The sequence below is a fragment of the Thamnophis elegans genome, chromosome 2 (genome assembly GCF_009769535.1).
Source record: "Thamnophis elegans isolate rThaEle1 chromosome 2, rThaEle1.pri, whole genome shotgun sequence".
NCBI lineage: Eukaryota > Metazoa > Chordata > Lepidosauria > Squamata > Colubridae > Thamnophis > Thamnophis elegans.
In genome coordinates, this window is record NC_045542.1 from 107405848 (window position 1) to 107433316 (window position 27469).

General features: G+C 37.8%; 1 protein-coding gene across 3 annotated transcripts; it reads right to left on the reverse strand.

The window, feature by feature from the left end:
• ATRIP (ATR interacting protein) lies at positions 1-27294 on the reverse strand. 3 transcript variants are annotated; one of them, XM_032209958.1, is made up of 16 exons: positions 27210-27294; positions 22063-22636; positions 21125-21257; positions 20419-20838; positions 19632-19720; positions 17829-17999; positions 15534-15646; positions 15035-15192; positions 12693-12764; positions 11299-11428; positions 9752-10459; positions 9070-9218; positions 8018-8109; positions 7435-7518; positions 5578-5830; positions 1-1509 (listed from the first exon to the last, which is right to left on the reverse strand). In XM_032209958.1, exons 4-16 carry the CDS (start codon positions 20819-20821, stop codon positions 1442-1444), a joined length of 2490 nt encoding a protein of 829 aa, XP_032065849.1. In that variant the 5' UTR covers positions 20822-20838; positions 21125-21257; positions 22063-22636; positions 27210-27294; the 3' UTR covers positions 1-1441. The 3 variants fall into 3 exon arrangements, with proteins under 3 accessions (XP_032065849.1, XP_032065850.1, XP_032065848.1); XM_032209959.1 differs by lacking the exon at positions 27210-27294 and having other exon boundaries at positions 22473-23083; XM_032209957.1 differs by lacking the exon at positions 27210-27294 and having other exon boundaries at positions 22063-23083.
• Positions 27295-27469: the final 175 nt, after the last annotated feature.

Here is a 27469-nt window from a genome sequence, read left to right on the forward strand (position 1 = left end):
GTTTCCTACCTAAACAGGGGGTTGGACCAAGGTTCCTTCGAACTGTTTATCCTATCCTATCCTATTCATAGCATAAACATTACAACAGCTTGGCTGTGAATGCCTGGAGCTGTAGTTCCACCACCAGACTTGAAACAGATAACTTGCAGAATAGTCGCCAGTTGCCTCTTGAAAAAGCACCTTTGGAACAACTTGCAGAGTAAAATATCCTGGTGACTTCATGGAAGCATCAATTTTGTTTTCTTGGCAACAGTTCAGAAGTGGTTTGTCATTGCCTTTTCCTATATTTTTTTCTTTAAAAACTTCCTAAAGGTGTCTCATGACTTCCCACTAAATATTAATCCAGTCTAATACTATTTACTTTTTCAATATCAGTCAAAGATTGTTAAGTGTTAATGTTCAACTACAGTATGTAATTCTTACAATAGACTGCAACAATACAAAATAAGAGATTCTGAAAATTAATATTATTATTAATTAATAATATTATAGGGTATATTTCATCACATTGAGACTAGATATGTAACAGAGGAAACTGATGAAAAATGTTGGTTACTAACCTTAGGATAAAAATAAACTGTTGATTATTAAGATGTGCTTTTCTCATTTAACAAGTGAATGCTAAAATTCTGGGATTGTATTACTGTGATACATAAGCCATTCTTCTTGAGTAAAGCTACTACAGCACATTTTAACTTCATCCGACTTCTAAGGAGCTCTTTTATTTCTATATGGTATTTGATACACAGAATCCAAATCCCACTTAAATTAAGGATTAAAAATTTCCTGTGGAGAATAGAAACGAACTGCAATTCTCCAAAAGGAATGGACACTAGAAAATACAGAATGTTAACTGTAATTTCTAATCACAGGAAAAAAAAAATCAGAATTTATTTCTTTTACCATTCCTTTCGTAGTAAACAATAGATTACAAATACTTATTATCTGGATCTTCTAGCCTTTCATTTATAGTATTTACAGAGATTTATTCAGAAATAAACACAAGTTATTTCAGTTTTACCCATTGGTATACAGTATAGAATTTCAGATATGAAACTGTATTTTCAAAAACATGAGCATTTTTCTTTAACTGGACCAGTGAAATACACGTTAAAATGTCCTTGTTGATTAAAAAAGACACAATCTCTACTAATTCATAAAGCATTATCTTCTAAAGAAATGAGATTCATCAAGTTCTACTTGGAGATTTAATGAGAATAATATTATAGATGTCATTTTTAATATATTTTTGGGGAATGTATGTTTCATTATGGGAATTTATTCAATACAAAAGTAATATATTGCTTGGATTGTGATGGTTTCTGGTAATTAATATTTGAAATATTTTATGCATTACATTGTAAATTTTAAAAAGCATATTGAATCCAATTTCAATAGTAACCTTTTCTGGAAAGTAAACAAATACATTATTGAAAGACGATTATCTACAATCCATTTCCTGGTCACTGACTTCGGGCTCCAAAGGATACAGTTCATCCAGTGCAAGTTCTGAAAGAGCAAACATAGAACGTATAAGATTAAAAAAAAAAAAACCATATTTATTCAATACTGCTATTATCTACCGTATTTTTTTGGAGTATAAGACACGCCTTTCCCCCAAAAAAAAGAGTGTGAAAATTTGGGTGTGCCTTATACACCGAATGGAGCCCCCCCTCCTTGAGGCCAAAACCATGAGGCATAGAGCAGCAATGGCCTGTGGCAATCCCTGCAACCTGGAACAGCTGATTGGGGGTATTCCGGCAGTCCAATCCACCCACCAATCAGCTATGCTGAATCAGGCTGCAATAAGTGCTGAAGCTGACCTGGCTGGTCAGATTTTGCAGCAGCAATCCCATTCAGAAAGCACAGGAACTGATTCAGCAGAATTCAAAATAATAATAATATACATTACCAAAAGCAGGTTTCAAGGTAGCAATAAATACAAGCAAAACACAAGCAGTTTCACTTTCAGTTCTGTGCTAGGTCAGGCTCATTCCTGTGTCCTTCTTGCTCACACAGCAAATTTCAGAGTCCAAATAGCCTTCATTGGCTGACTTAGTTGCTATGCCTATTCATTGGCTGACCTTGTTACCATGTATCAGCTGAATACCATGGATGCTGGTAGGCAGAGGCAGATATTTTTTTTCGTCCCCAAAAACTAAGGTGCATCCTACACTCCAAAAAATACAGTAAATTTAGCAGTATTTTAATAGCGTCAAATTCCCGTCCATCATGCAGAGTAATAACTGAAAGATTAGTAAAGCTGAGGTAGGCAACTTGGTGACCTCAAGAAATTGGAATTGCTACCCTCTCCATTCTTTTCAATTAGAATGCAGATTAGCTTGATGGGGGGAGGGATTTCAGATACCACAGCCAAATTGCTGTGGCCAACTCACTATGACCAACTTGCCATGGCCAAATTGTTGCAATCAACTCACCACTGTCAACTCGCCATTGGATAAGTTGCCACAGCCAACTTGCCATGGGATAACTCGCTGCAGGCGATTTTTACAATTATATTTAATTATTTAAAATAAATAAAAATTATTTTAATTTTTGCCATTCACATTTCATTCTGTCCCTCGTTTTGCATCCTTTAATAATTCTATTCTACCTTTTCTTTGATATTAGTGTAACAATTGTCCCGGAGCAAGATGTCCTGTGGTGAGATGGCTATGGCAAGTTGGCCATGGCAAGTTAGCTGTGGTGAGTTGGCTGTGGCGAATTGTCATGGACCTCTTGATGGGAACTGAATAGGCTGCATGTTCCCTCCTGATTATATATATTTGTGAAAACTACTGAACCCCAAAATGTGCATCTTTGCACACTGAAAATACTAGCGTGCCGAAAACACCTTTTATCATTTGTAAGTTTAAGAGACAATTCTGTATTCAATCTGTGACACTTTTATTTACAAAGTGAAGATATGAGAATCATCTCCAAAACCTTCCTAGTCGGCTTAGCCATTATTCAAATGATAGGAAAATGCATAGCTTAGCAGAAGAGCATATTGCTTATAAAAAAGTAGGGTTCAAGTTCAGTCCATAGCAGGCTAAAAACCCCAAGAGACATGCGGTCAGCCTCAAGACAACACTAATTTAGATCAAAAGTGGGCAACATATGATGAATCAGGGATTGCATTCCACACTTTTGAGGACAGAGGTTTGTAGTGTATGTCAGGGATGCATAATGGGTGGATCCAGGAGTTTCCACTCTGGAAATTAATGAATCTGATATATGTAAATAATGGAACGGGATTTAAAGGTTACATCTATGAAATACACTTTTGCCAATGTAGGCAAGGAAAAATTGCCTAAGGTCAATTTTTGTGTAGGACACAATGTTTTGAGTAGGTACAAAAAGGATTTAAAAGTGTAAGTTTCTTCTCCAAGTCAACAAAAGTGGCTTTCCTAAAACAGAAAAAAAAATGAGTTACTCTCCTCCCAAGTTATAAAATAGCTGGTGTAATATTGGGAAGGAAGATTGGTGGGAAACACAATCTAACTCAAAAACAAGGGTAAATTTTACAACAACAATAATACTGCAGAGACCTGGGATGAAACTATTCCATTAAAAAGCATTCTAATTCATGAGGATAACTTAAAAAAAAAAGACCTAGTAATCTTGTTTCCTTTTTTCAAAGACTGAAGTTATGAATATCATCTTATTGTCTGGATTTCTATGATGTTTAATAAAATCTACTTGTTTTAGAAACCCTTATAGGATTCTGACTAATATGCTCACATCTACTTCCTTTGCTACTAATGAAAGTAAGGATTTATTCTGCAAGAGAAGTTCCATGGAGCCAAGGTGGGCCTCAGCAGTGATGGTTATCAGTTAAGAACACTAGTGAGGGAAGAGTTTGATTCAAAAGATTTTTAAAAATTCTGAATCCTAGACTGAATAGGAAGTTTGGGAAATTTGCTTTTTAATTATAGCAATCTTGCTTAAGATTTGAGCTACAGCATTTTTCATTTCTCACTTCAAAATGGGAAGAAACAATGTCACCAATTTTCAGCAATTGAAGGCTAGAGAAAAGAGTTTGAGAGGGCCATTACTGAGCTGAAAAATTCAATCATCTTATTTGGAAGAATGCAAACTTCTGTGTCTACAAACAAGGAATGCATACAACTCAACAATACTTTATAATGTACCGTATCTTTACGATTTATATTCATATTGATTTTTTTCTGATTGCTTATTTGTACCCTATGACTATCATTAAGTGTTGTACCTTATGATTCTTGATGAATGTATTCTTTTATGTACACTGAGAGCACATGCACCAAAGACAAATTCCTTGTGTGTCCAATCACACTTGACCAATAAAGAATTCTATTCTATTCTATAAGGGGGGACTTTTATCAGCCACATATAAAAGAGTATTTCCTCATACAGATTGAATACAGATTCAACTCTGTATTGAATAAAAAAATCAGTATTAACAAGTAATGGTTTGACCCAAGTAACTTTAGGATAATCTTTAAACTATTCCCATTGCTTTGGAGCCAGTGCACACTTCTGAAATTATAATAGTATGTGGGAATGACCCTGAGGAATGAGAATAAGACATCCTTCCAAGGAAACGATCAGACAAGAGGCGGGTGGAAGCCCCCAGTGGCTTCATGGTCAAGGAAGGAAACTTAGGCAGGTCCCGCCCTAATGGATCAGGAAGTGAAAAGAGTCGGTGAGAGATCTATACTTTCAAACTCTGTTTAAGTAGTTATACAATAAAGCAGAATTTCACCATCTGGTCATGTTTCCTGTCTGGTTTAATATAGCCTTACAATAAAGTAGAATTAGCTCATCTGGTCGTGTTTCCTGTCTGTTTTACCTGGGAGGATTGCAGGAATTTAGAGAGGATGTTGTGGGTGCCCTCCCAAAATGGCTGTGAGGGCACAAAGCACCAAGAGGCAAAAAGCAAAATGCTCCTTACAAAGAAAGCATTCTTGAAAATGAAGATGGTGTCAAACTTCCCATCTATATTTTAAAAATTCAAAAGGGGCAGAGTGCCAAGTGAGTGCTAAACAATAAGATCATCTAATGGCTCAATTACAGTGGTGCCAGAACCTTTTTTTAAAAGCCACAAGCATACTAGTAGGAAACAAAATGTGTTCCGTAGGAATTTAGGAAAAGTAAACGTTCAATGAAACAGATCCTTTATAATTCTTGGTCCTCACACTGCTTCATAATATTCCATTCCATTCAATGTATTTGAAGTACTAGTCCTGGGAAAGAATGTGGCCTTGAAAAGTGTTTCTGATAATTTGATGCCTGTCACTATTGACAAGAGCTGATTAGTTAAAAAACAGCTCTTATGCAAATCTATGACTCAATGAAAATGAGTATAATGTATGTCCATGACACAGCAAACCACGCAGTTACAAACTGTAGAAGCAGCAATGACAATGGACCTAAATAGCACAGGTTTTGTTAACATAATTCTGCCTCAGTTGCCCTTCTATGCTATATTATGACAGAGAAAATGAATGAATGTTAGAATGCATTTGCATGAACTTGCATGTGGCAGATCACTGTCTATGTTAGTAGTCACGTGTTTAATGCAAGGAGTCTCACCTTCACAAGCTTTTAAATGCTGCCCTTTCCTCAGGACTGCTGTCACCCCAGACAAGACACCATCATATTGGTGGAGCACTTCTAGGCAATGTTCGTGGAAAAATTTATCTTTCTGGGAGAGACCATGCAGAAGCAAAACAGCATCCCTCAAAAACTGTACAATTTGCTTTTCATGTCCATTGAACACGATTCCTTCCATTTTTCTGATCAAAAGCCATTGCCTATGTAACATTACTATCAGAGCTTTCACTGCCTGCAAGAAAACAGAATACAGTTCTCATAGAGACTGGGGTGTGTACTGTTACATTTATAATTGCTCTCTTTTTGAATAGTACCGTTGTAATACAGACATATGAAATTCTTATTATAAGAGGACCAAAGTTTGGAGATTACAAAGTATACTTAAGCAATATATCCTGACTATAAGACTGAATGGGTAACACCGGAGTCATGTTGTTTTTTTCAGGTGAAAAAATAGCAATAGCAATAGCAGTAGACTTATATACCGCTTCATAGGGCTTTCAGCCCTCTCTAAGCGGTTTACAGAGAGTCAGCATATTGCCCCCAACAATCTGGGTCCTCATTTTACCCACCTCGGAAGGATGGAAGGCTGAGTCAACCCTGAGCCGGTGAGATTTGAACCGCTGAACTGCTGATCTAGCAGTAGCCTGCAGTGCTGCATTTAACCACTGCGCCACCTCGGCTCTAAAAAAAGCATATACCATATTTTTCGGAGTATAAGACGTACCTTTTTCCTCAAAAGAGCGGCTGAAAATCTGGGTGCGTCTTATACATCGAACACAGCATTTTTTGCCTCCTAAAGCCCCGCCCCTTAACCAAAATGGCCATGCATAGCCTTATGGAGCCTTTCAGAGAGCTCCTGGGGGCTGGGAGGGCAGAAATAAGCAAAAAACAAGCTGTCCCCCACCCTACCCCAGTAGCACTCTATAAGCCTCTATAAGGTTATGCATGCTTTTTTTTTGACAAAAAACGGCCGTTTTTGCTCATTTTTGGGCTACCACCACCCCAGGAGCACTCTGCAAGCCCCCCCCCCCCCTGAGGCTATTCATGCCTTTTATTTGAAAAAAAACGGCCCTGTTTTTGTGAAAAATGGGGAGGTTTGCATAGTGCAAAAACCTTTTTTTTCTTTTGGAAAGCTCTTTAACTGATTGATGAGAATTACATTGATCAAGTGCTGTGCTAGCAGGAACAAAGTTAGGTGTTGCAGATTGTCAGTGATTTCCTTCTCCAGCACACGGATAAATACACCTGGAAATATCTACCTACCTACCTACTCTCTCTCCCTACCTACCTACTGTATTTTTCCCTCTCTCTCCCTCTCTATCTATCTACCTACCTACTCTCTCTCTTCTTACCTACCTACTGTATTTCTCCCTCTATCTAGCTACCTACCTACTCTCTTTCTCCCTCCCTACTGTATTTCTACCTCTCTCTCTCCCTTTATTACTTACCTACCTACTCTCCCTCCCTACTGTATTTATCTCTCTCTCTATTTCTCCTCTCTCTATCCCTCTCCCTCCCTCCCTATCTACCTACTCTCACTCTCTCTCTACCTACCTACTGTATTTCTCTATCTCTATTTCTCTCTCTCTATCCTTTTATCTACCTACCCACCTACCTACCTACCTACCTACCTGCCTACCTACCTAACTATTCTCTCTCTCCCTACCGACCTACTGTATTTCTCTCTTTCTCTCCCTCTCTATCCCTCTATCTACATACCTACTTTAAATTTGCCTCTTCAAAACCTTTTGGATTATACTCCGGTGCGTCTTATACTCCGAAAAATATGGTAGTATTAAACTAAGATCATAAAAAGAATTTTCAGTGGCTTACCTCAGAAGTGCACTGGCAATCTATTCCCACAAGTAAAACAGAAGATCTACAACACTGCATACACTTCGTCAGAAAACGGACCGTCTAAGGAAAAATTAACACAAAATACTTTTTAAAATGTTATTTTAAAAGATAAAACATGTAGTAACAAAATAAAGGAAAACTCTGCATCTCTCTGGTCCCAAACCTACTAAACAAATGTGCTTGAAATAACAGGAGAAAAAGAGGGAGGGAAGACTTTCAAGTAACTGTCCTGAACATCAGGCTTTTAAGTTCAGTTTAACCCTTCATCCTAGCATAACTAATGTATTTTGATTACATTTCCCTATTACGTAAACTTGGTTCCAGCCATGCTCAGAAAAAAAGTTAATTCCATCCCACCCCCAAAAGCTGAACCATAGCTCAGATATCTTTGGAAGCTTAGAAACTGATACAAATGTATGGTTTTCAGTTGGAAGACAAGATAAAGATAAACTTGTATTTTTATAATATGATTATATGAAAAGCTCAAATCCTGCATTTAATCTCTCCTGTTCAAAGAACTGTCTTTTTATTAACCTTTAAACATGCAATATACTTTTACCTCTTGTTCCAACTGCAGCCAAAGCTCTTCAGATGCTAATTTATCAGGGCGTGATGTGATGTACATGTATAATGCCAAAAGTAGGCAAGTTTCTGTGAAAAGAATGAAGTATAACTTGTCAACATTATCATTTATGTGACTGCAATGTCTTAAAAACTATCATGCTCTTTTGAATACAGTGTGGTCCTCATTTTCTATATGACAAAAAATTAAACACTATGGTTTAAATTCATTTCAAAATGGACTCCAGGTGTTTCCCTCAGAAGAGGGAAACGTTATTACCTTCAAAGGGATGCCCTCCTGGTGTTGGAAACAAGTCCCTTAATCCTTACCACTGTTGAGGGTTAGGTTGCTTACTCCTAATATAGAGCACTTTTGAAATAAGCATTTCAGCCATAATTTCCCTAATTTCATCTATCTGACTGTATCTGTAACCTCTTCTTCCTCACTCCACTTGAATGTGTCAATTGTTCAAAAATATTATGGGCAAAGGAGCTGGGTTGCACCAGTGGTCCTGTACCACAGTAAACCATCTGGGCAGAAATTATAACTCTCTATCTTGGCTGTCCTGTCATAAGTACATGACCACTTCAGCACTTTTAGATTTTACACACAGTTTTTCTCCCAGATGGACTGAAAGCAAGATAATTTGCTTGGACGCCTAAATGTCCAAGAATATAGTAAAATATTTAAAACATAAATCCTGGCGACAAAGTATATATTCTCTTCTTGCAAACTGATTTTAGCCATTTACTTACATTTAACTTTATTTCACAGAATGATACATTCCACCAGTCACAGAGACCCAAAATTTTGATAAGTATCAAAAGATTTTAAAATAAACAGGGAAACAGACAAATCCTCAAGCAAACAACACCCAAACTTTGGGACCATATTTTAAAATGGTCATTTGCCTTATGAATTTAGTTGATGTCTATGAAGATTCTTAATCATCCAGGTCATGGTTGTTCCGAAGATGTTTTATCAAGATGCAACTGGACTTTCAGTGTTTTATTAACGCAGTAGGATGGCTAAGATGTTCTCTTCCTTACCTGAACGTGAACAGAACCGAGCAGCCAGCTCCTGATGCTCAGCAAGCAAACTTAACATCCTAACAGTAAGAAGGACAGCAAACAAGGGAGTTTCTGAAGATATGCAGCGAAGCAGGATCTGTGACTGGCTATTGAACAAGCACTGAAAGCTTTATAGAAAAACAGAAGAAAATGCCATTCAGTGTCTGATTTTTCCAGCAGTTGATTCATATTGAGCAATCAAAATTAACCATGAAGAGAATAGAACAGACCTGAAGCACTTCAGATCCAAAGATGCTTCATAAGGACATGTAGATCACACACCATACCTGTTGGCCCTGCTTTAAATCAGCTTCCCTCCCCTAGGCTCACACAAGGTGCTTCAGCTTGGGTATGCTGTCAGCATAACTTTGCTCCAAATATTTCGCAATAATGCTTAGAAGATACAGAACAGCCTGGGTGACCTCCAGACGTGATGGCTTTGATTCCCCAAGTTCTCAGCAATGGATAGCACTGGCTGCCAATTTGTAGAGCTGAAGCCACACATCTGGAGGATGCCCAGATTGGGAGAGGCTGTTTCAGAACCCAGAACAAAACAATCAACCTGCGTATTTTTAATCAAATGAGTTATGTCATGTGAGAATGCCATGAAACAAAATTATTTAAAAATAAAAGTGGGATTGAATTTAAGCTATGCTTTTACCTTATTAATAAGTCAACTGTTGACTTTTCAGCTAATTTCACCAAAACCTTTAGGCACTGATTTGCGATATGGCACCTCTGGCATCCTGCTGATGTTACACACAAGGTTAAGATTTGTAGTAGCTTTTTAAACAAAGGATGCTGAGATTTGTCCAAACTGGCAACCTCTAATTCTGGGAGGGTTTCCTGAAGATTATCTGTATCCTGTTTACTGCAAGCCACACTCTCATTCTTCTCAGAAATGTCTGTAGCTCCTGGATTAACATCTGCTTTTGTATCATGGGACAGAAGGGTATTAATAACTTCCCAGCTATAAAACACCAAATAGTAAAGAATGCCCAGTGACACGAGTGCATATTCTTCAAGAGTGGATAAAGCTTCCTCTGCGCTTGAAGCTGCACCTGAAGATGTCCTCGAGGAACAAGTAGACTGATTTCCAGAAGAAATGCTCCCAATCTTCATCATTGACAAGAGGACTTGGATATAGGCACCAATGTGAAGTTCCAGGAGGGGGAGAAGATGAACTGCTCCAGGAATTTTAAAGCACTTAAGATGGGGCACGTCTCTTCTGTTTTGTTGTCCTTCCAGAGAGCTTCCAGCTGCAGCAATCAAATTCAATCCAGTTAAGGCAAGTTTTTGAGTAGTTCTCAATGAAATCTCACCTTCCTGAGGGCTTGAAGTCTTGTTACTGAATGTTGGTGTAGGTCCTCTAAGAAAACAAGAGGGGGAAAAGTAAGTACCGTTTGTGATGTTCTGTGCATCTTCTGAAACTAGAACACATATCATGCCCCAGGCAAATGGGCTCAAGGACATTACTGCCACTTTTTGCAAAGGAAATTAAGAATATACTGTTAGGAGAGTTTGTCTTAATTTAATATTCTTTCTCATACAGAAAGTGCTGTAAATTAGTCTCCACATAAGCATTATGGTTGTCGCTGTTTGTGAAGAGGGAATCGCCAACATAATTGCCAATGTCCGGTGATGGATATGGCAAGAGAAGGAGGAGGAGGTGGTAGAGAGAAAGAGAATGTGTGTCTTTAATTTGTAAGATACATTAAGGATACAAATTATATATTCTATTAGAATTAACTAGGAAGGATTAGGATTTCTTACAATTCATCTGGACCAGCAGGTCTGGTAAATATGCTATGGTTAGCATCAATAGGGCAAAGATAGAAAATATATAAACCGTTATGCCACTAGAGGCACACTTTAATCAGCAGAGAGGACAAAAAATGAATGGATATTTGTCAAAAAAAACCAAACCCCAAACCCTTCAGATTTACTTTGAGTAATTAAATCCCTCAAGTTCTGTTCCTGACTACTATGCTAGAATAAAATTTCACCAAAGAGAAAAAAAAAGTTTAACATTCTCAGTAGAGCAAGATCAGGCTTACATCCTAGATTCACCCAATCAAGTTATCTAAAAACAATGAGAAAAGGTAAAGCCGCTTCCATCTGATAAAATCCTGTCCGAAGATATCCACCCATCTGTTTCAGCAATCTGATTTCTTCCTGTTTCAGAAAAGATGAACATGGCAAACCTACACACTGAAAGAAGCAGACTGCATAGCAGATCCAGACCAAACTTCAGTGTTGCTGCTAAGAAGGTTGCAGATTCCTAACGATGATCCTGGAACAAGGGGCTGCTTCATTAGTGCATTTAGTAAAAGGGAACCTACAATAGATAAATCCAAGGCTGAAGACACACACTGAAGCAAGATACAGAGGGTATTTAACAATAATATACTTTGCTTAATTTTAGCTTGGTGCATTGTTACTTTGCATTATGTGAGAAACATTGCTGCTACGTCTTATGCAAGAATCCTGATTAAAATCCTGGCTTGGGGAAGTAAAAACATAATAATTATTATATTTAATCATTATATAAATTATTATAGCAAAATATTGTCTTCCTCCCCACCGTATGCCCAAGTTAATGTATTTTCTTCTTTTGCATTTACTTATTTGGTACATTTTATAGTGATGCTCACTATCCCCGAGTAAAGAAATTCCATATGATTTAAAGTTGTGGCATTTGGGTTGGTGTGTGAGAATAAATACAATTAGCTTGCATTCAGAAGAGGGCGCAGTGCTTATGAAAAGAAGCAGGTTCAGACACCATCCACACTTCTTTTCTGGATGTTAGCTGAAACATTTACAAGGTGCCAAGTGAAAAATCCTGAGCTGGACTCAGTATTACCTCACATAATATAAGCAAGACTTGGAAAAATGCTAAAGTTAAAGCAGCAATACTACTCTAACTCATGAATGTAATTAGGGTTGTTTAGTTCTAACTGAAAATTCAAATTTATTAAACAATACTTTTTTTTCCAATTTCTGGTTTCATCCTTTAGAAAGCTGATTAGGGATTAGTCAAGCAGATATTTATTAACCAACACTAACAGATGATTATGCCAAATTATCCTAAAACCTACATATATGGTAACTAGGAAAATCTTGAACCACTTAGTTCAAAATGTGTATCAATAGAAATATGTTAATATAGTCAGAACAGCTGATGCTAATATTAAGCTCAACATGCTTACACTTAAAGTTAAAGTAACTTGCTTTTCCTTATTTTTATATACTTTAATTTGTAACTCAAGGTGCTTAGCAGAAAACATTCTCGGAAAGAGTGTATTCAGAATCTAGAATATGAAAGTAAAGAATTTTTATAGTCTCCATTTCACTATTGACTTTGGAAAAAATTCATTTCCACTGCAGAACAAAAATACAATAGTACATTTATTAATAAATTAAAGAGTGATTAGCAGATCCACTATGATTTTTTTTACTTTATTTGCCCAAACCCTCTCGTCCATCTCCCCCCATGTAGTATAGTTGAAATTAATATTAAAATAGCCTATGATTTTAATTCATACAGGTTTCTAATTGTAGAAAATAAATAAATAGTCACAAGATCTCTTATTTGAATTTACCTGGTTTCTGAGGACAGCTGAAACTTTTTTCTTGCTTCACTGGCTCAGTTACGAGGACATTTGTTTTGCTGTCTAGATAGAAAAATCCCATAAATCAAACAGTATTTGTTTTTAGCCTATTCTATGTTGCCCTTCTAGCACAATGCAATCTGTTTTTGGGATTGACTTAACTGATACAGGTTTGAAATGCATTTTCAACTTCAGAACATAAACAGGGCAAAACACTGCAACTACCCTGTTTCCCTGAAAATAAGACCCAGCCAGAAAATAAGCCCTAGCATGATTTTTATGATGCTCATAATATAAGACCTACCCCCAAAATAAGCCTGTTAAGATTTGTTAGCCATAGAGGCACATTTAGTGCCATATTTCCCGGAAAATAAGCCATAATCCGTCTTTTGGAGCAAACATTAATATAAGACCTGGTCTTATTTTTGGGGAAACATAGTACTGCATTTCAGAACCATATAATGGCCGCAATTAGGAGAATCAAGTTGCATAGTCATGGAATCCCAGAAGTTATCATCAGAAATCTTTTTAGAAAAAGACCAGTAACTGCTTCACAACTTTCCTTAATGCCTATGCAGACTAAGCTTGACCCTATTCACTGAAGTCCAGCAAAATTACTATTTTCTTAAATGAGGCACAGTTATATACAGTAAAGTACTAATTTAATGGACCAACTAGGGAAAGAATGTCTGCTATTCCTAATTGCTCAATAAAACAGAGGGTACATCCATTTTGCCAAGATCCAGCAATGGGCAGGTGTTAAGACAATTGGTTCTTTGAGGCAATAAATACACCAGTAAGGAGATTTCAAGCTTTATTCTTTAACTGTAGCAGGCAATTTAACCAGAAACTCAAGAAAGCATAACCTACCAAACAAAATAATCTCCCTTCAACTGCACCTGTCAAGCAACGGAGATATCCCAAGACTCTGGGTGCCCATGCTGAGCACTCAAACCTGTGCAGAGGCTCAGAGTTTTAATCGATTTTTAAAATTAAAATCTAGCTTCAAGGCTTTGTGGCCCTGCTTCCATGGCCATGAGGCAGCCAAGACCTAATTTTGACTCAGTATTTGTGGGTGGGTGCGTGCATAACTCAAGGATGGGAATGAATGCATGATGAACTTTCCAGATAAGGAAAGCTTTGCAGCTGTGTGAAAATTTCCCCCTCCCCTTTTCCTTTATTCAGCAAGCAAGAGTGAATAATAAACAGGTTTGTTCAGAATGAGCTCTAAACTTCTAGAATGTTCTTAATCTGCAGGAGAAATCAAAATACGACACTAAGCTCTTTAAAATACAATGGCCTTCCGCATTGCTATAATATCATCCCCAATGCTGTTGTTACACAAATTATATCAATTGTATGATGACACCATTACACAAATACCATAAAATGATGTGAATACCACAGGAATTTCGTTCCCTGCATTAGAGCTACCAAGCTCCACACAGCTGAGCAAGAACAAAGGAGCAGGAATTATATAGATTTCAGTGAGATATTGCTAATGGGTAGTGGTGGGTTTCAAAAATTGTTCAAACCTACTCTGTGGGTGTGGCCTCCTTTGTGGGAGTGGCTTGCCGCCCATGTGACCAGATGGGAGTGGCTTACCGCCCATGTGACCAGATATGAAGATGCCGACGACACTTGTCAGAACCACCTTAAATTACCTCACACACAGCACTGGCATGCATAAGAGTATGATGTAAACTTGTTTTTTAAAAGGCATCTTTGGTTTGCGTTAAAACAACTTCAACACAAGCAATGTTCTGATTGCATCACAAATGCAGTAGTCATCCTTACCTTTCACAGAGGCACTGAGTTTTATAAATATGAGCATGATAGTGCAGAATAATCATATCCAAGGATCAGTGGTGGGTTTCAAAAAATGTTGGAACCTCTTCTGTAGGTGTGGCCTGCTTTCCGGGTCCATTGGTGGAACCTCTTCTAACCGGTTCGGTAGATTTGAGGAACCGGTTCTACCGAATATGTGTGAACTGGTAGGAACCCACCTCTGCTAATGGGTAAATATAGAATCTTGGAATTTCCCTATACATAAGAGGAATTTCCCAACTGCATCAGTTAATTATGATGAATTCTCTTAATGATTTGAAACATTTATACTTTGATTTCTTTCTCCGGCTAAATTGTTATTTATGAGATAAATTACTAACTTGCTCATTTTCTCTTGGTGGTTTCTGTGCTCTCTTCCAGTCTCCCCCCCCCATCCAATTTCTTTCTCAAACTTCTTACAATCACCCACAAACACAATGTTAAATTAAGATTTACTGTTCCACCCTCACCACCATCAAATAAAAGTTCACCAAAAATCTACCTACCACTATTTTGCTGAGGAGTTTGGACATGGGATTGAGTCCTGGAGCAAGATGGTATTGGTAATATCTGAGATCCAAAAGACTCTTCTGTGGGGTAACTTTTTTTTTCAACATGAGTATATTTTTCAATTTTCATACGGTTCGAGGGGCTTTTCTTAGGACTAAAAAGTAAAAAGTCTGAATTAACTGCGTAGAGGCATTTCATTTTGAAACTTTAAAGGTTTTCCTCCCCCCAAAATATAATTAAACATTTATAATTAATTATATTTCCCAATGAAAGAATCTGAATAATAATTTGGGCATTCATAATAAAGTAAATAAAAAGGCAATCTCTTCATATTGGCATATCCTCCAAGCATAAGAGCAGCAACCTGTGCATTCAAACTCTAAAAATAAATTCTGAGGAGTTTTATTCTATGTGTTCAATTATAGTGTCTGTTCTATAGCTTGTAAAAGAACTGTTCTGCAATTCATTATTTTCAAATTCCATCTTATTTTGTACCTGGTATATGAAACAGGGGTCACAGGTTTAATCCTTTCACAATTCAAAATCTTTGTTCTCAGCTCATTCATTTCAGCATCTCTGAACTGTAGCTCAGATTGCAGTGACTGTAACTAAAAGAGCAAAGAATTAGACATTTCAAATTCCACTGAGCACAAAAAACAATATGCAACTATGAAACATGCCTGCAAATCTTTCCTCACTTTCACTTATACTTTTGCTCCATTCAGTTACCCCCAAATCAATGAAAATGGCTTTTTCATCAAAACATTTTTAAAAAGTACCGTATTTTCGGAATATAAGACGCACTTTTCCCCCCTAAAAGAGGGTGAAAATTTGGGTGCGTCTTATACACTGAATGTCGACCCACCCATCGTCCCCCACCCTTTGGCCTCTGCCTCCCAGCAATTTACCTGTTTGCAGCAAACGGGGGCTTGCGGAGGCTTCAATAAGCTATAGCAAACCCTGCAGCCTCTAACAGCTGATGATCGGGGGAATTTGAAAGTGAAACTTGCTGTTTGCTCCACCTGGCAAATTGCTGGGAGACAGATTTTTTTTCCTTGTGCTAATCAGGCTGTTTGCTGCAAGGAGGTAAGTCGACGACTATAAATGCCTATAGAATGTTCAAATTATTAGACTTATTTTTAAAGACTGCTTTATTATTATTCTACACTACTTAACAAAATGAAGAAGCTTTTTTAAATAAATGCTTGATCTGAAGAGGCCAAGTGCTATTGTTTTAAAAAGTTCTTTTAAATAGCAGAGAATAACTATACTTCCAGAAAGCACATCAATCTTAACAGCATCTGTATAAGTATAGTCTGAAATATAACACTACAAACAGTGTATATTGTCTGTACTGTTTGTTGCAAGGAGGTAAATTGCTGAGAGGCAGAGGGAGATATTTTTCCCTTGTTTTCCTCCCCAAAATCTAGGTGCGTCTTATACTTCGGAGCGTCTTATACTCCGAAAAATATGGTATGTTCTGCCATTCTGAGAAAACGCTAGTATTCCCAGGCAAATGCTACGCAGTATTTACAAACATAATAAAAAGTTTGTCTCTTAAAAGCATAAATATTTTGTTCTTTCCGCACACATGCACAAAAAAGAGAGACAACAGAAGCAATTATTATAGCAATTTAGCTAAAAATATTGTGGAAATTATTCATTTTCAGCGTAATAGTACAGAGTACTTGTACAATCATCTTGTTTTAAACTCCAAGAGGAACAAGTATGCTTGAGATAAGATGTACCAAAAGCTTAACAAGTATAGTAAGATATTTGGCTTATATTTTACATTTACATATGTAGAAGGGTTTTTTAAAAAATATTTCCTTACTATTAGAATTCCATACAGGGCAATTAGCTATATACATACATACATACATACATACATACATACATACATACATACATACATACAAAAGGAGGATGTGTGAATATATTACTTAGCTATGAAAAACAACCACCAAACACACATAATCAGCCTGCATTTCTCTGACTGCTGGAAGTCTCCCAGAGCACTGTTGGCTTTATGACATTTCCCTCTAGGGGGTCTGAAACTGAACAGCAGCACTGACATCAGAGAAGCAAATCTGACTTTTGAAATCCCTCTTGCAGAGCTTTGGAATTACATTAACGTCAGCAAAGCCAAAAGGAGCTAGTCTGGAATGGACGAGAGGCATTCCAGCAAGAGACATGGTTCCAAATTCCTTCTAGACATGAGATAAGGCTTCCACTTTGGCTGGTGCTCAATGCCAGGCCCTAATCCTTCAGCAGAATAATCCCCCCCATCCTCGGTTTCAACTGAAGGGCTGCTTTCAATAAATAAGTGAAGAAATAAGATCAGCCAGAGTGGAAACAGAACATCAAACAGTTTGCCACTTGCACACATTTTTTCCCCCAATGTATCCTTGAGTTACTCTTGACTCTTGGAAACTGTCTGTAAAAGTCCCTGCAGTTTTCTTGGCAAGATTTTAAAAATGGTTTACCCTTGCCTTCTTCCTAGGGATGAGAGAGGTTCAAGGCCACCATTCAGGATCACAACAATTTTGACCTAATGTTTTTTATCCTCTACACTGGTTTTCATTTGTCCTTTTACAACATTGGAAAAAATAGTTTGCATGCCATTGCTCAAATGGGCCAGTAAGATTATTTTGGCTGATTATTTTCAGTAATAAAATATCTGTGACTAAAAAAACATCTATGATTAAAAGTCATTCCAAAAAAGAAAAAAAGAAGTTTCAACAAAGGACTTCTTAATGCAGTTTACATTGGTCATTTGTTAAATGGTACCTTTTTGGAGAATTCCTTTTCTTTTTCATTTAAATACTGAGTCTTTTCTCTTTCCAGTAATATGTATGATTTCCGCTGATCCTCCACAGTAGATTCCATCTGCTGCATTGAATCCCGCAAAATTTTTATTTCTCCATTTTTAATAAGGATTTCATCCTGCATTTCTTTCAACTGCAAATTCACAAGAATTTAAAAACTAATGTAATTAAACTATTTGCAGATGAAATGTTAATTTTTTTCAAAATCCTAATAGAAAAATAACTTAATTGTAAATTGAGTTGTTTTTCATGCAATGAAAACAATTAGACATTAGCTCTGATTAATGTATTATTATACAATAATACATTCTGACAAAGATATCATACAGATAGCTTCAAGATTTTGTATCAATTCAGATGAATTTGGGTATTTGCAAATAATTATAAAAGGTTGAGATCAATTCAAGAAATGCAATTATGACTACTTTAGCCATAAGATTAAAATAGAAAAATAGTTTTAATTATCAATGTTTAGTCAAATAACAGCATTAAAAATTCTTTCTAAAACTACTCTTTTTTTTCAAACATATTGAAGTTATGCTATTTTATTTCACAGATGGCAACCAGCTTTTTTTATTTATGAAACTATAACTCTAAATAGCCCTGAAACTCCTTGGAGTTCTGCTATCCAAATATTTAACCAGGCCCAATCATGGTTAGCTTTCAAGCCCAGAAAGTTGGCAAATGTTGGCAATTGTTGAGGCATAAAATCTGGTCTTCCTTATATTAACAATATTTGTCCTAATAAATTTACTTCTTTTTGAATAATTATTATTTTAGACAAAACAAACCAATAAGGATTTTAAAAATCCATATTGCATCAGAGATATATACTGTATTTTTTGCTCCATAAGATGCTCCGGACGATAAGATGCACCTAGCTTTTGGGGCGGAAAACAAGAAAACAAAAAAATCTGCCTCTGCCTCCCAGCCCCAGCATGTGGTTTGTCCAAGCTGCGCTTCACTGCACCCACCACCTGTCAGCTGACTGACAGCTGGATCCCAGCCTCCAGTAGCCCTGCCAATCAGCAGGCTGGCTGACCAGAAATGGTGCTATTGCTTCCTCCTCTGTCTGCTGCCTCCACCAGGGAATGCTGGACCTTCACCAGCATTCCCTGATTATCACTGCTCACTGATCAGCAGTTCGATTGGCCTCCCAGAATCCCCCCGATCAGTTGTTCCAGGTGGCAGAGATTGCCGCTTCCTGTCACTCATTGCAATCAGCGGTATTCTGGGAGGCCGATCCAACTACCAATAGGCGGCTGTTTGCCGCTGCTGCCTGTCATCACTGCTGCACCAACCGGCTGCAATTACAGCCCTGTCTGTGATGCAATATTCATTCCATAAGACACAAAGACATTTCCACTCACTTTTTGCGGGGTCTTACAGTGCAAAAAATACGGTAATACAGTTTGTATGAGTACATGGCCGCTCTGCTGTTCATTAAATCAACACATTTTCAATCACTCATAAATTACATATATGTTTGAATATTTGTAAACACACACATATACATAATTTTCTTATCTAATTGTCTCTTTTTAACTATGCAATCATTTTAAAACTATACATACTTCAGTTTCTGTTATGTCTAGGTTACAATTCTATACAATTAGCTCAAGTGCCACTGAATGCTATGAAGCTTTCTCCTGAATAGCATGTATATAACATGGTCAAAAATACAAAGAAGCTGATTCAAAAAGTTTCAGGACTAGAATTTAATTCCTGGTTACATTCCAAAAAGCATGAACAAGTTGCATCTCACCTTTTTCATGGCCTCCTTGTATTGTGCTTGGAGTGTTTCAAGTTTAAATATTTCTTTAAGTTTCATTTCTTCTACCGGTATGCTGTTTTCTGTGGATAGAAATTAATCTACTAGTGTGATTTTAGTAAAGGGCTAGATAAATTTTTAGTCCATTTTTTAACTTTTGTTTCTTAAGGGTGGAAAAAGGAATGGAAAACTTACAAACTACTTGAAAGTGAATCTTTAAAAAATTTCTCCCAAATCCCCAGTGCTATTTTAGGCTCAATTTCAGATGTTTTTTTCAGAAGAGTTAAAATCAGGGACCTGGAAACATTGTGTTTCTCAAGAACTTCCAACTCCCATCCCATTCTAATAACCCCTATAAACTTTGCAGCTGGACTGAGAAAAGGTCATTCTGATCTGATTTGGAATGGGAATCAGAGCAGTTAAATGTTTCCACTATGATCTCAAGTTTGAATTAAAAAATCAGTGTCAAATTCTGGTTATTTTACTATCACAATTCAGCAATATGGTCTCAGAGTGGTAATAGGCAGTTACATGTGGCTAACAGAGTCTTATAACTATGCCTTCTTTATAAATATTGAGGTTTTTTTAATTTAACAACTTTAATTTTGAACCAAAGACAAATAGGCAAAAGCAGATAATCATAAGTTTTACCATGGTTATATCTTCTCGCTAGGAAAATGGAAGATAATTTTAATAGCAAGCAATTCCATCCTATCTAGTTATACGGACAAGTTTTTTTTTAACTGCCTCTTACTGATTTCTGTATTTATTGTGTACATACCAAATGGTTTTGTTTCAGTTGTTAGAGTAATATTCCATTGATCAGGTGTTTTGAATTGATTGATGCTATTCGGAAAAACAGGCAACTGAGCATTTTGCTCCGTTTTCAACAAATTTGTTTCTGAAGAAACATCTAGTGTCAATGCCTGGGAAGAAATAATGTCTATCTCCTTCAAGTCATCTACTGTAAAATCATCATTATCCCCAAATGGATCTTCCGTTTCTTTACATTTGGATGAAACAACACTTTTGTAACGCTTGTTTGGTGGGAAGCCTTCACCATGATTTCCAATATTATTATGGCTTATAGATCTCTGGAGAGGTGAAGTAATTTTTGTCTGGTCAACATCATATAATATGGAGCTGTTTCTCTTCTTATTTCCAAAGAAGTTATTCACTGACATTTTCTATTAACAAAGGCCTGGCAAATAGAAAAATAAGTAAAGAGTTCAACCAAATGTTAATAATGAAGAAACATAAGAGATCAGCAGAGCAACACAAACAAACTATATTAGGATCTCATTCACCTATTTCCTAGGATCTGATTATTTGAAAATCAATGCATGCATCTTTACCACATGCATCAAATAAAAACTTCAAGTTTACTGGAAGGCCCAATGATTTGTCCAACCCATAAAAACAATGGAAGAAAAAAATCAAGAATTTAAACATAATTATATTCAGACAACAATCCTATGCATGTTTACCTGGGAATAAATCCAACTGAACTCAGAAGAGCTTATTTTGGAATAGATATCCACAGGATTGCACTTTAAGCCATTTATATTCCAGAGAAAAGCTGTAAAATTTGATTACATAAACTTCTTAGAGCAGCGGTTCCTAAAATAAAGAATTTGGATTTAATAATACATATTACAACAACCTTTTCTCAACTGAGGGTTTTGTGAAACCCTAGGATTTCATGAGAAGTCTCTTAATCAGTGTTGGCAAACCTTTTTGGAACGGGAGCGCACGAACACACATGGAGGAGCACCAAAAACCGGAAGAGCAGTTCCCCGGTGCACACCGGAAGGCTGATCTTCTGGTTTCCGGCATGTGCTTGCACGCCAGGGAGCTGATCTTCCGATTTCTGGTGCTCCCCTGTGTGTGAAGACCAACTGGCCAGCCTGCATGTGAGTACCGGAACCCAGAAGAGCAAAGGGCAACGGCTGGCGTGCCCAGAGAGATGGCTGGGCATGCCATTTCTGGCACGCGTGCCAAAGGTTCACCATCACGGCTCTAGATATTCCATGAGCAATCGTGATTTTAAAAAAAATAGTTCTGAATTCTGGGCACTGTAAGTATAATGTTTATGCACTTGGGGGGTGGGGGTTCGCTGAGATTTAAATATTCGGAAAAGGTTGAGAAAGGCTGGTCTAGTAAATAGGCAAGAGCCAAAAAGATGCTTAAGCGCTTCATAACTCAATGCTACACATTTTTATTGAGAAATAATCCCACCAAGCTCAATAGTATTCACTGTAGAGTAAGAATGCTTTTAAAAGATGAGATACAGGAGAATTATTTTCACATGTAACACATTATTTAACCAGATGCCAACCTAGACTTTCTGTTACTCAAATTATATGTTGGCTTTAACTTTCCAGTTATCAAAACTTAATAATCTTACATTTATACTAAAACTCACCTTGTCATGTTTCTTCTTCTATCTTGAAGGTTTTATCTAAGTAAAAACCACCCTAAGCTACAACAAAATTTGCCTGAAAAGTATATTTACAAATAACTAACTGATCGTTAACTTAAGCCCGATTTATCACGACGTTTTCCAGGTTCTTATGCCTGATTAAATCATAAGAGAGCCACAGCGGCATGAATCGCACATCCACCAATAGTTTATTGCTGCGTTTATCAACACAGACATCTACCATTTTTTCACTTCATAATTTCGGATATCTAAGGTGCATATTCGGTTTTTCTTATCTCAAAGAAGCGAGAAGCGGCTTGGGGAGAAAAGAGGGGTTACCTCCTCCACTATCTAAAGGCATTAAAAGCAGGGAGCAAGCAGGAATTCCCCGGGGTGCCTCTGAGAAAGCGTACCGAGCGCCACGCTTCCGGCCCCAGCGCGGAAACGGCTTCCTGTTCTCCTACAATGCCGCATCCTCTCTGTCAGGGTCTGTCCTTCCGTCTCGTCTCGTCTCCTCCTCAGTCGTTCCGCAATTTGGTCATAAGAAAGCCCGGCAGCCAAACTCCGTCGAACAGCACTGCGAGAAAAGGGGTGGGATGGTGGTGAGGAATATGCTTTCCGAGCGTCCCCCGAACACGGCGGGTAATATATCGGCCACGCCCCCAAGCCCCCGCCGACCAGTCGCTAGCTGACTTCCCACCAATGACAGCCCCGGCGCCCTTAAGATCTGATCGGCTTTTCGGAAAAGTCGCGGCAGCGTCAAAATATGAAACACCGAAGAAGGGAAGAAGGGAGGAGGGGGAGTTGGGCCAGGGTTTATTTGTGTGTGTGTGCGGGGGATTATTTCCGAACAGGCTGTCTTTCTTATTATTCATGATTTACTTCATCACTTTCTGGCTAGCGCGGTAAAAATAACAAATTCTCCTAAGGGTGTATGTCGAAATCCAGGACTTTTAGGTTTCAGCCAATACATTTCCGCCTCCCACAATCAAGTGAAAAGGAGCAGCCCTCACAGTCAATGGTTCTTCAGATCTGAAAAGGGCATTAAAGTAGAAATACAATTTGATTGCTATGTATCTTCTGTGTTTACAGAAGATAAACTAATGCTGCAATAAAGTCACATCACAGCACCGCAAAAGATGTTCAATTAATGAAGAAAATAAATGATAAACTACCAGCCACAGTCAGAAATTCCCATGGGATTTTTTTTACTATCCATTAAAAAGACGACTATATATGCTTTAAATTGCTTTGGCCCTCACTCAATAGGATTGTAAATAACTAATAGTCAATTTAAAAAATCAATAAGAAATAATTTCTAAAAATTTGAAACAACATACCACACTCAGAGCATGCCTTCAACAACATACAACCATAAACAACAAGATTTATCCAATAGCCTAACCCAAATGCTCAGGCAAGAACAAAGTCCTCTATGTCTTATGAAAAGCCAGCATGGTGAGATCTAGGACAGGCCTGGTGACAGAAAAGAAAATGTTTAACAGAGAGAACCTGGACCCCACCCTATCAGATCTCGTAGGATGATGAACAGAAATGGTTGCAGACAGGCATTCTTAGATAACCTCTATGCCACAAAGAGTTTTTAGATGACAATTAACACCTTGAACAGCACTTAAAAGACCACTGGGAGCTCAAATAAAACTAATATACCAATACACATCCATAACTACTCACACCACTGCAACTTCCAAATTGTCTTCAAGGTCAGCCTATATAAAGGACACTGCAATTTGGATGGGAGTGACCAAAGCAAGAGTGACAATAAGTAAAGCCTACTGATATAGGAATTGGCATGTAAGATAAGTCCGCCTGTTCATAGATATGCCTCAAGCAATAACTGAAAGTCTAGGAGGATCACCAATTTGGTTACCACCTTTCTCTGTGCTATCCCACTGAGAAACAAAGTAAGAGCTGAGGTGGCGCAGTGGTTAGAGTGCAGTACTGCAGGCCACTTCAGCTGACTGTTAGCTGCAGTTCGGCGGTTCAAATCTCACTGGCTCAGGGTTGACTCAGCCTTGCATCCTTCCGAGGTGGGTAAAATGAGGACCCAGACTGTGGGGGCAATATGCTGACTCTGTAAACCGCTTAGAGAGGGCTGAAAGCCCTATGAAGCGGTATATAAGTTTAACTGCTATTGCTATATTAAATCCTCAGATTTATCAGGATCCATGAAAACATCCATATGCTCTCTTTATTTGCATAAAACAAACAGGTATGGTGAAGTTATGTTCATATAATACACCTGTCCATAGTTAACTGAATCTTGTTTTATTTAACCGATTTTTCTGGATGCACACAACACTAGGAACCATAATCTAATTCCAAAGTGAGATATTGCACAACATATTCAAAATTATTGGATAGACTGTGGTTGAGTATATTATGCAAATATAGTTCGTCCAAAACCTATAGTGTAATCATTTTCCAATCTATCCTCCATCTGAGGTATACAAGGTTTATTACTGGACAGTCATCATACTATGGATTATGTCACTTTCAGGTTATCTGAAATTAGAGGAGAAAGTTATTTAAGGATAGCTCTCTTTTCTATTCTCTTGCTACTCTAAATGGCAGTTTTTCATAAAATATTATGGTCTATGCAAGGTAAATAACATGCTATCGCTGATACTAATGAGCCCATAGTGTGCACTAAGCTTGGTATACCTTAACTGCTTTTAAAAATATATTAGAAAAGATAAACAATGGAGAAATAGCATACTATACAAAAAGAATAAATCTCTAGGTAAAGTTAAAAGTCCTTCTTGTTAAACTCTACTGTGACTTCATGCATTCATACATTCTTATAATTTTCTTGGCAACAATACAGGATATTTGGCTCTTTCCATTTTTAAAAATTTCCTCACATATATACCTGCATGTCCAGTCCCCTATTTAAATATTAAGTAGCATGGCTAAAAATCTACTTAATTTTTTGAGATCAAGTGAAGTTGTCTACATCGTATTACCTACCTGACCATCAATCTTGTTTATTTTCAATATGTCTAAGCCACCACATAGATCCCCCCCACAAAAAAAAATCTAAAAAAGAAAAAATGAGAAATAAGATGTGGAGGTGGTGAGCATTGTCATCACTTTGTTTTCTAGGAAACTGATGTTCTATAATTAGCAATCAGCACCATGGCAGTCATTCTGTAAAAAAAACCTGTGGCTTTCTATGGCAGTCATTTTGCGAGTGGGTTCATGTTTTAAATTTTCCAAATATAGCCACTGTTCTAAAGATTGCTTTCCCAGACATGACCAAAAACATTTATTTGGAAAACTTGCCTAATATCGACAAAATATAGTCCTTGAATACATACCTCACATGCATTAACAAAAACCCACTTAATTCCTTGTAGTTAAATGCCTAAAAAAGAATTGCCGAACTCTCTCTGTAGTCCTATACCTTAATCAAAGACAAGAGATACCGGCAGTAACTGTCTAGATCTAGTGTGAATATGCAGTAAGAAACAAAGATATCATATAATTAACTCTCTAGCAGCAATGATAGGAAATACTAATACTTCTTAGGCCATCAATGTACTGCTATGCTGCTATTCAAACATCTAAACAAAATGTGGAAAAGCTTGTGCTCAACCAGGCAATAAATCAAATACCACAAAAAAGAGGAGTCCACAACCTTCTAGACCTGTGATGGTGAACCTATGGCACGCGTGCCAGGGGTGGCACGCAGAGCCCTCTCTGTGGGCTGCTCTCTTCCAGGTTCTGTTGCACACATGCACACCAGCCAGCTGCTCTCTTCTGGGTTCCGTCGTGCACATGCGTGCCAGCACGCATGCGCCGGGACCCGGAAGAGCAGCTGGCTGCCGCACATGCTCCAATTTTGGCACTTGATGCCAAAAAGGTTAACCATCACTGTTCTAGACACTGCTGAATTATACCTCAAAACTGGCACTGACCAAAAGTGAGGGATAAGGAGAGCTATAATATCAGTAATATCAGGATTGTCACAGATTAGCCACTGTTGAAAAGAGATGCTTTGTTTAAAGAAAGGATGCTTAAAGCTCCTAAACAACTTCCGATCTTTTCCAATATTACATCTTTCTGAAAGAAGTAGTTTTCATTCAAGGCACTTCTTATATTCACGGATATCAGAAAAGGATTTTATTAAACAGATGAAATAATGAGTTTGCTAAAAGCTTTTTGATAATTTATTAAAATCTGTGATCTCTTATTTCATTCCAATCTCAGCTCTGCACAACATATAGGACGGCACAGACGTGAAGTTCCCTTGACAATATTTATTTTCTTTCTCAGTCCCTTAATATTTTATCATTAATTTACATGTGTTGAAAGCTTTGTCTTTGAAATGCCAGACTTGCATAAAATTGTGCAAAGTTCTCATGCAACATCAGAATTAGCACCCCAAAGAAGTGGTAGACTACTGATAACTTAATGCAAGGCATATTTTTGAATTGCAGCTCCTTTGATCCTCCTTGGAAGAGGAGAAGGCATTAAGCAGTCCAAATAAAGTTGCTTTTCTGATACAAAGCATGTGTACATCTGGCTTCCTTATACCACTTGATGTTAGAAACCAAAGGACTGCAAAATAATGTTACTCCAAAAATACTCAGTATATTTCCTGAGTGGTCAATGTGCCAACAAATTTTGGAAACATTATGGATATTTTATTTTTATGCTAAAATACTGAGGTTGGGATTACCTTGCCGAACACCTCTGAGCTTTTATTCAAAAGATTATATGAGCAATAATCTTTTGTTATGGATTCCTTGGATTTTCAAGATTTACTATAGACTGATATCCTGCCTTGTGTACAGGAACTGCAAAGAATATGGAGTGCTCCTATTTCCCCCCCCCCCCCCACAACCCTGGGAGATAGTTCAGAATGCCTAATCCAAAATCACCCAGGGAGCTCCCACGTCTGAAGGTGAACTAAAACCTAGGTCTCCTTCTAGATCAATAACTTAATCCCTGCACCGCTCTCGGATTAGATTTTTACGCCGCCTTTCCGTTAGATGTCCCAGGATGATTTATCTGGCGTAGTGGTCTTATGACAAATCAAGCTCTCGCCGCATATTTCAACTATATTTACATCACCCCATTGCACCACCTAGCAACCTTGCTTCCCTAGGGGAGCAAATTCCTACCCCACTTCCTTAGTGCTTTTGCGAAAACATATCTCGCGCATTTACAACGAACTCCGGGCTGCTTGGCCGGGGAGAAGACGCAACGCTTTCACCCCACCCCCACCCCCGCTCAGCGGACTGTAAACATTTCCTTCTGCGAACGCTCCCACTTTCCGCGCGGATGAAAGGCCCGCCCGCTGTGCCAACCCCCTCCCTCCCGCGCTGACGCAGAGAACAAACAATCAGCGGGGACCTCGAGCCCCGCCCCTTTCTAACTTTCT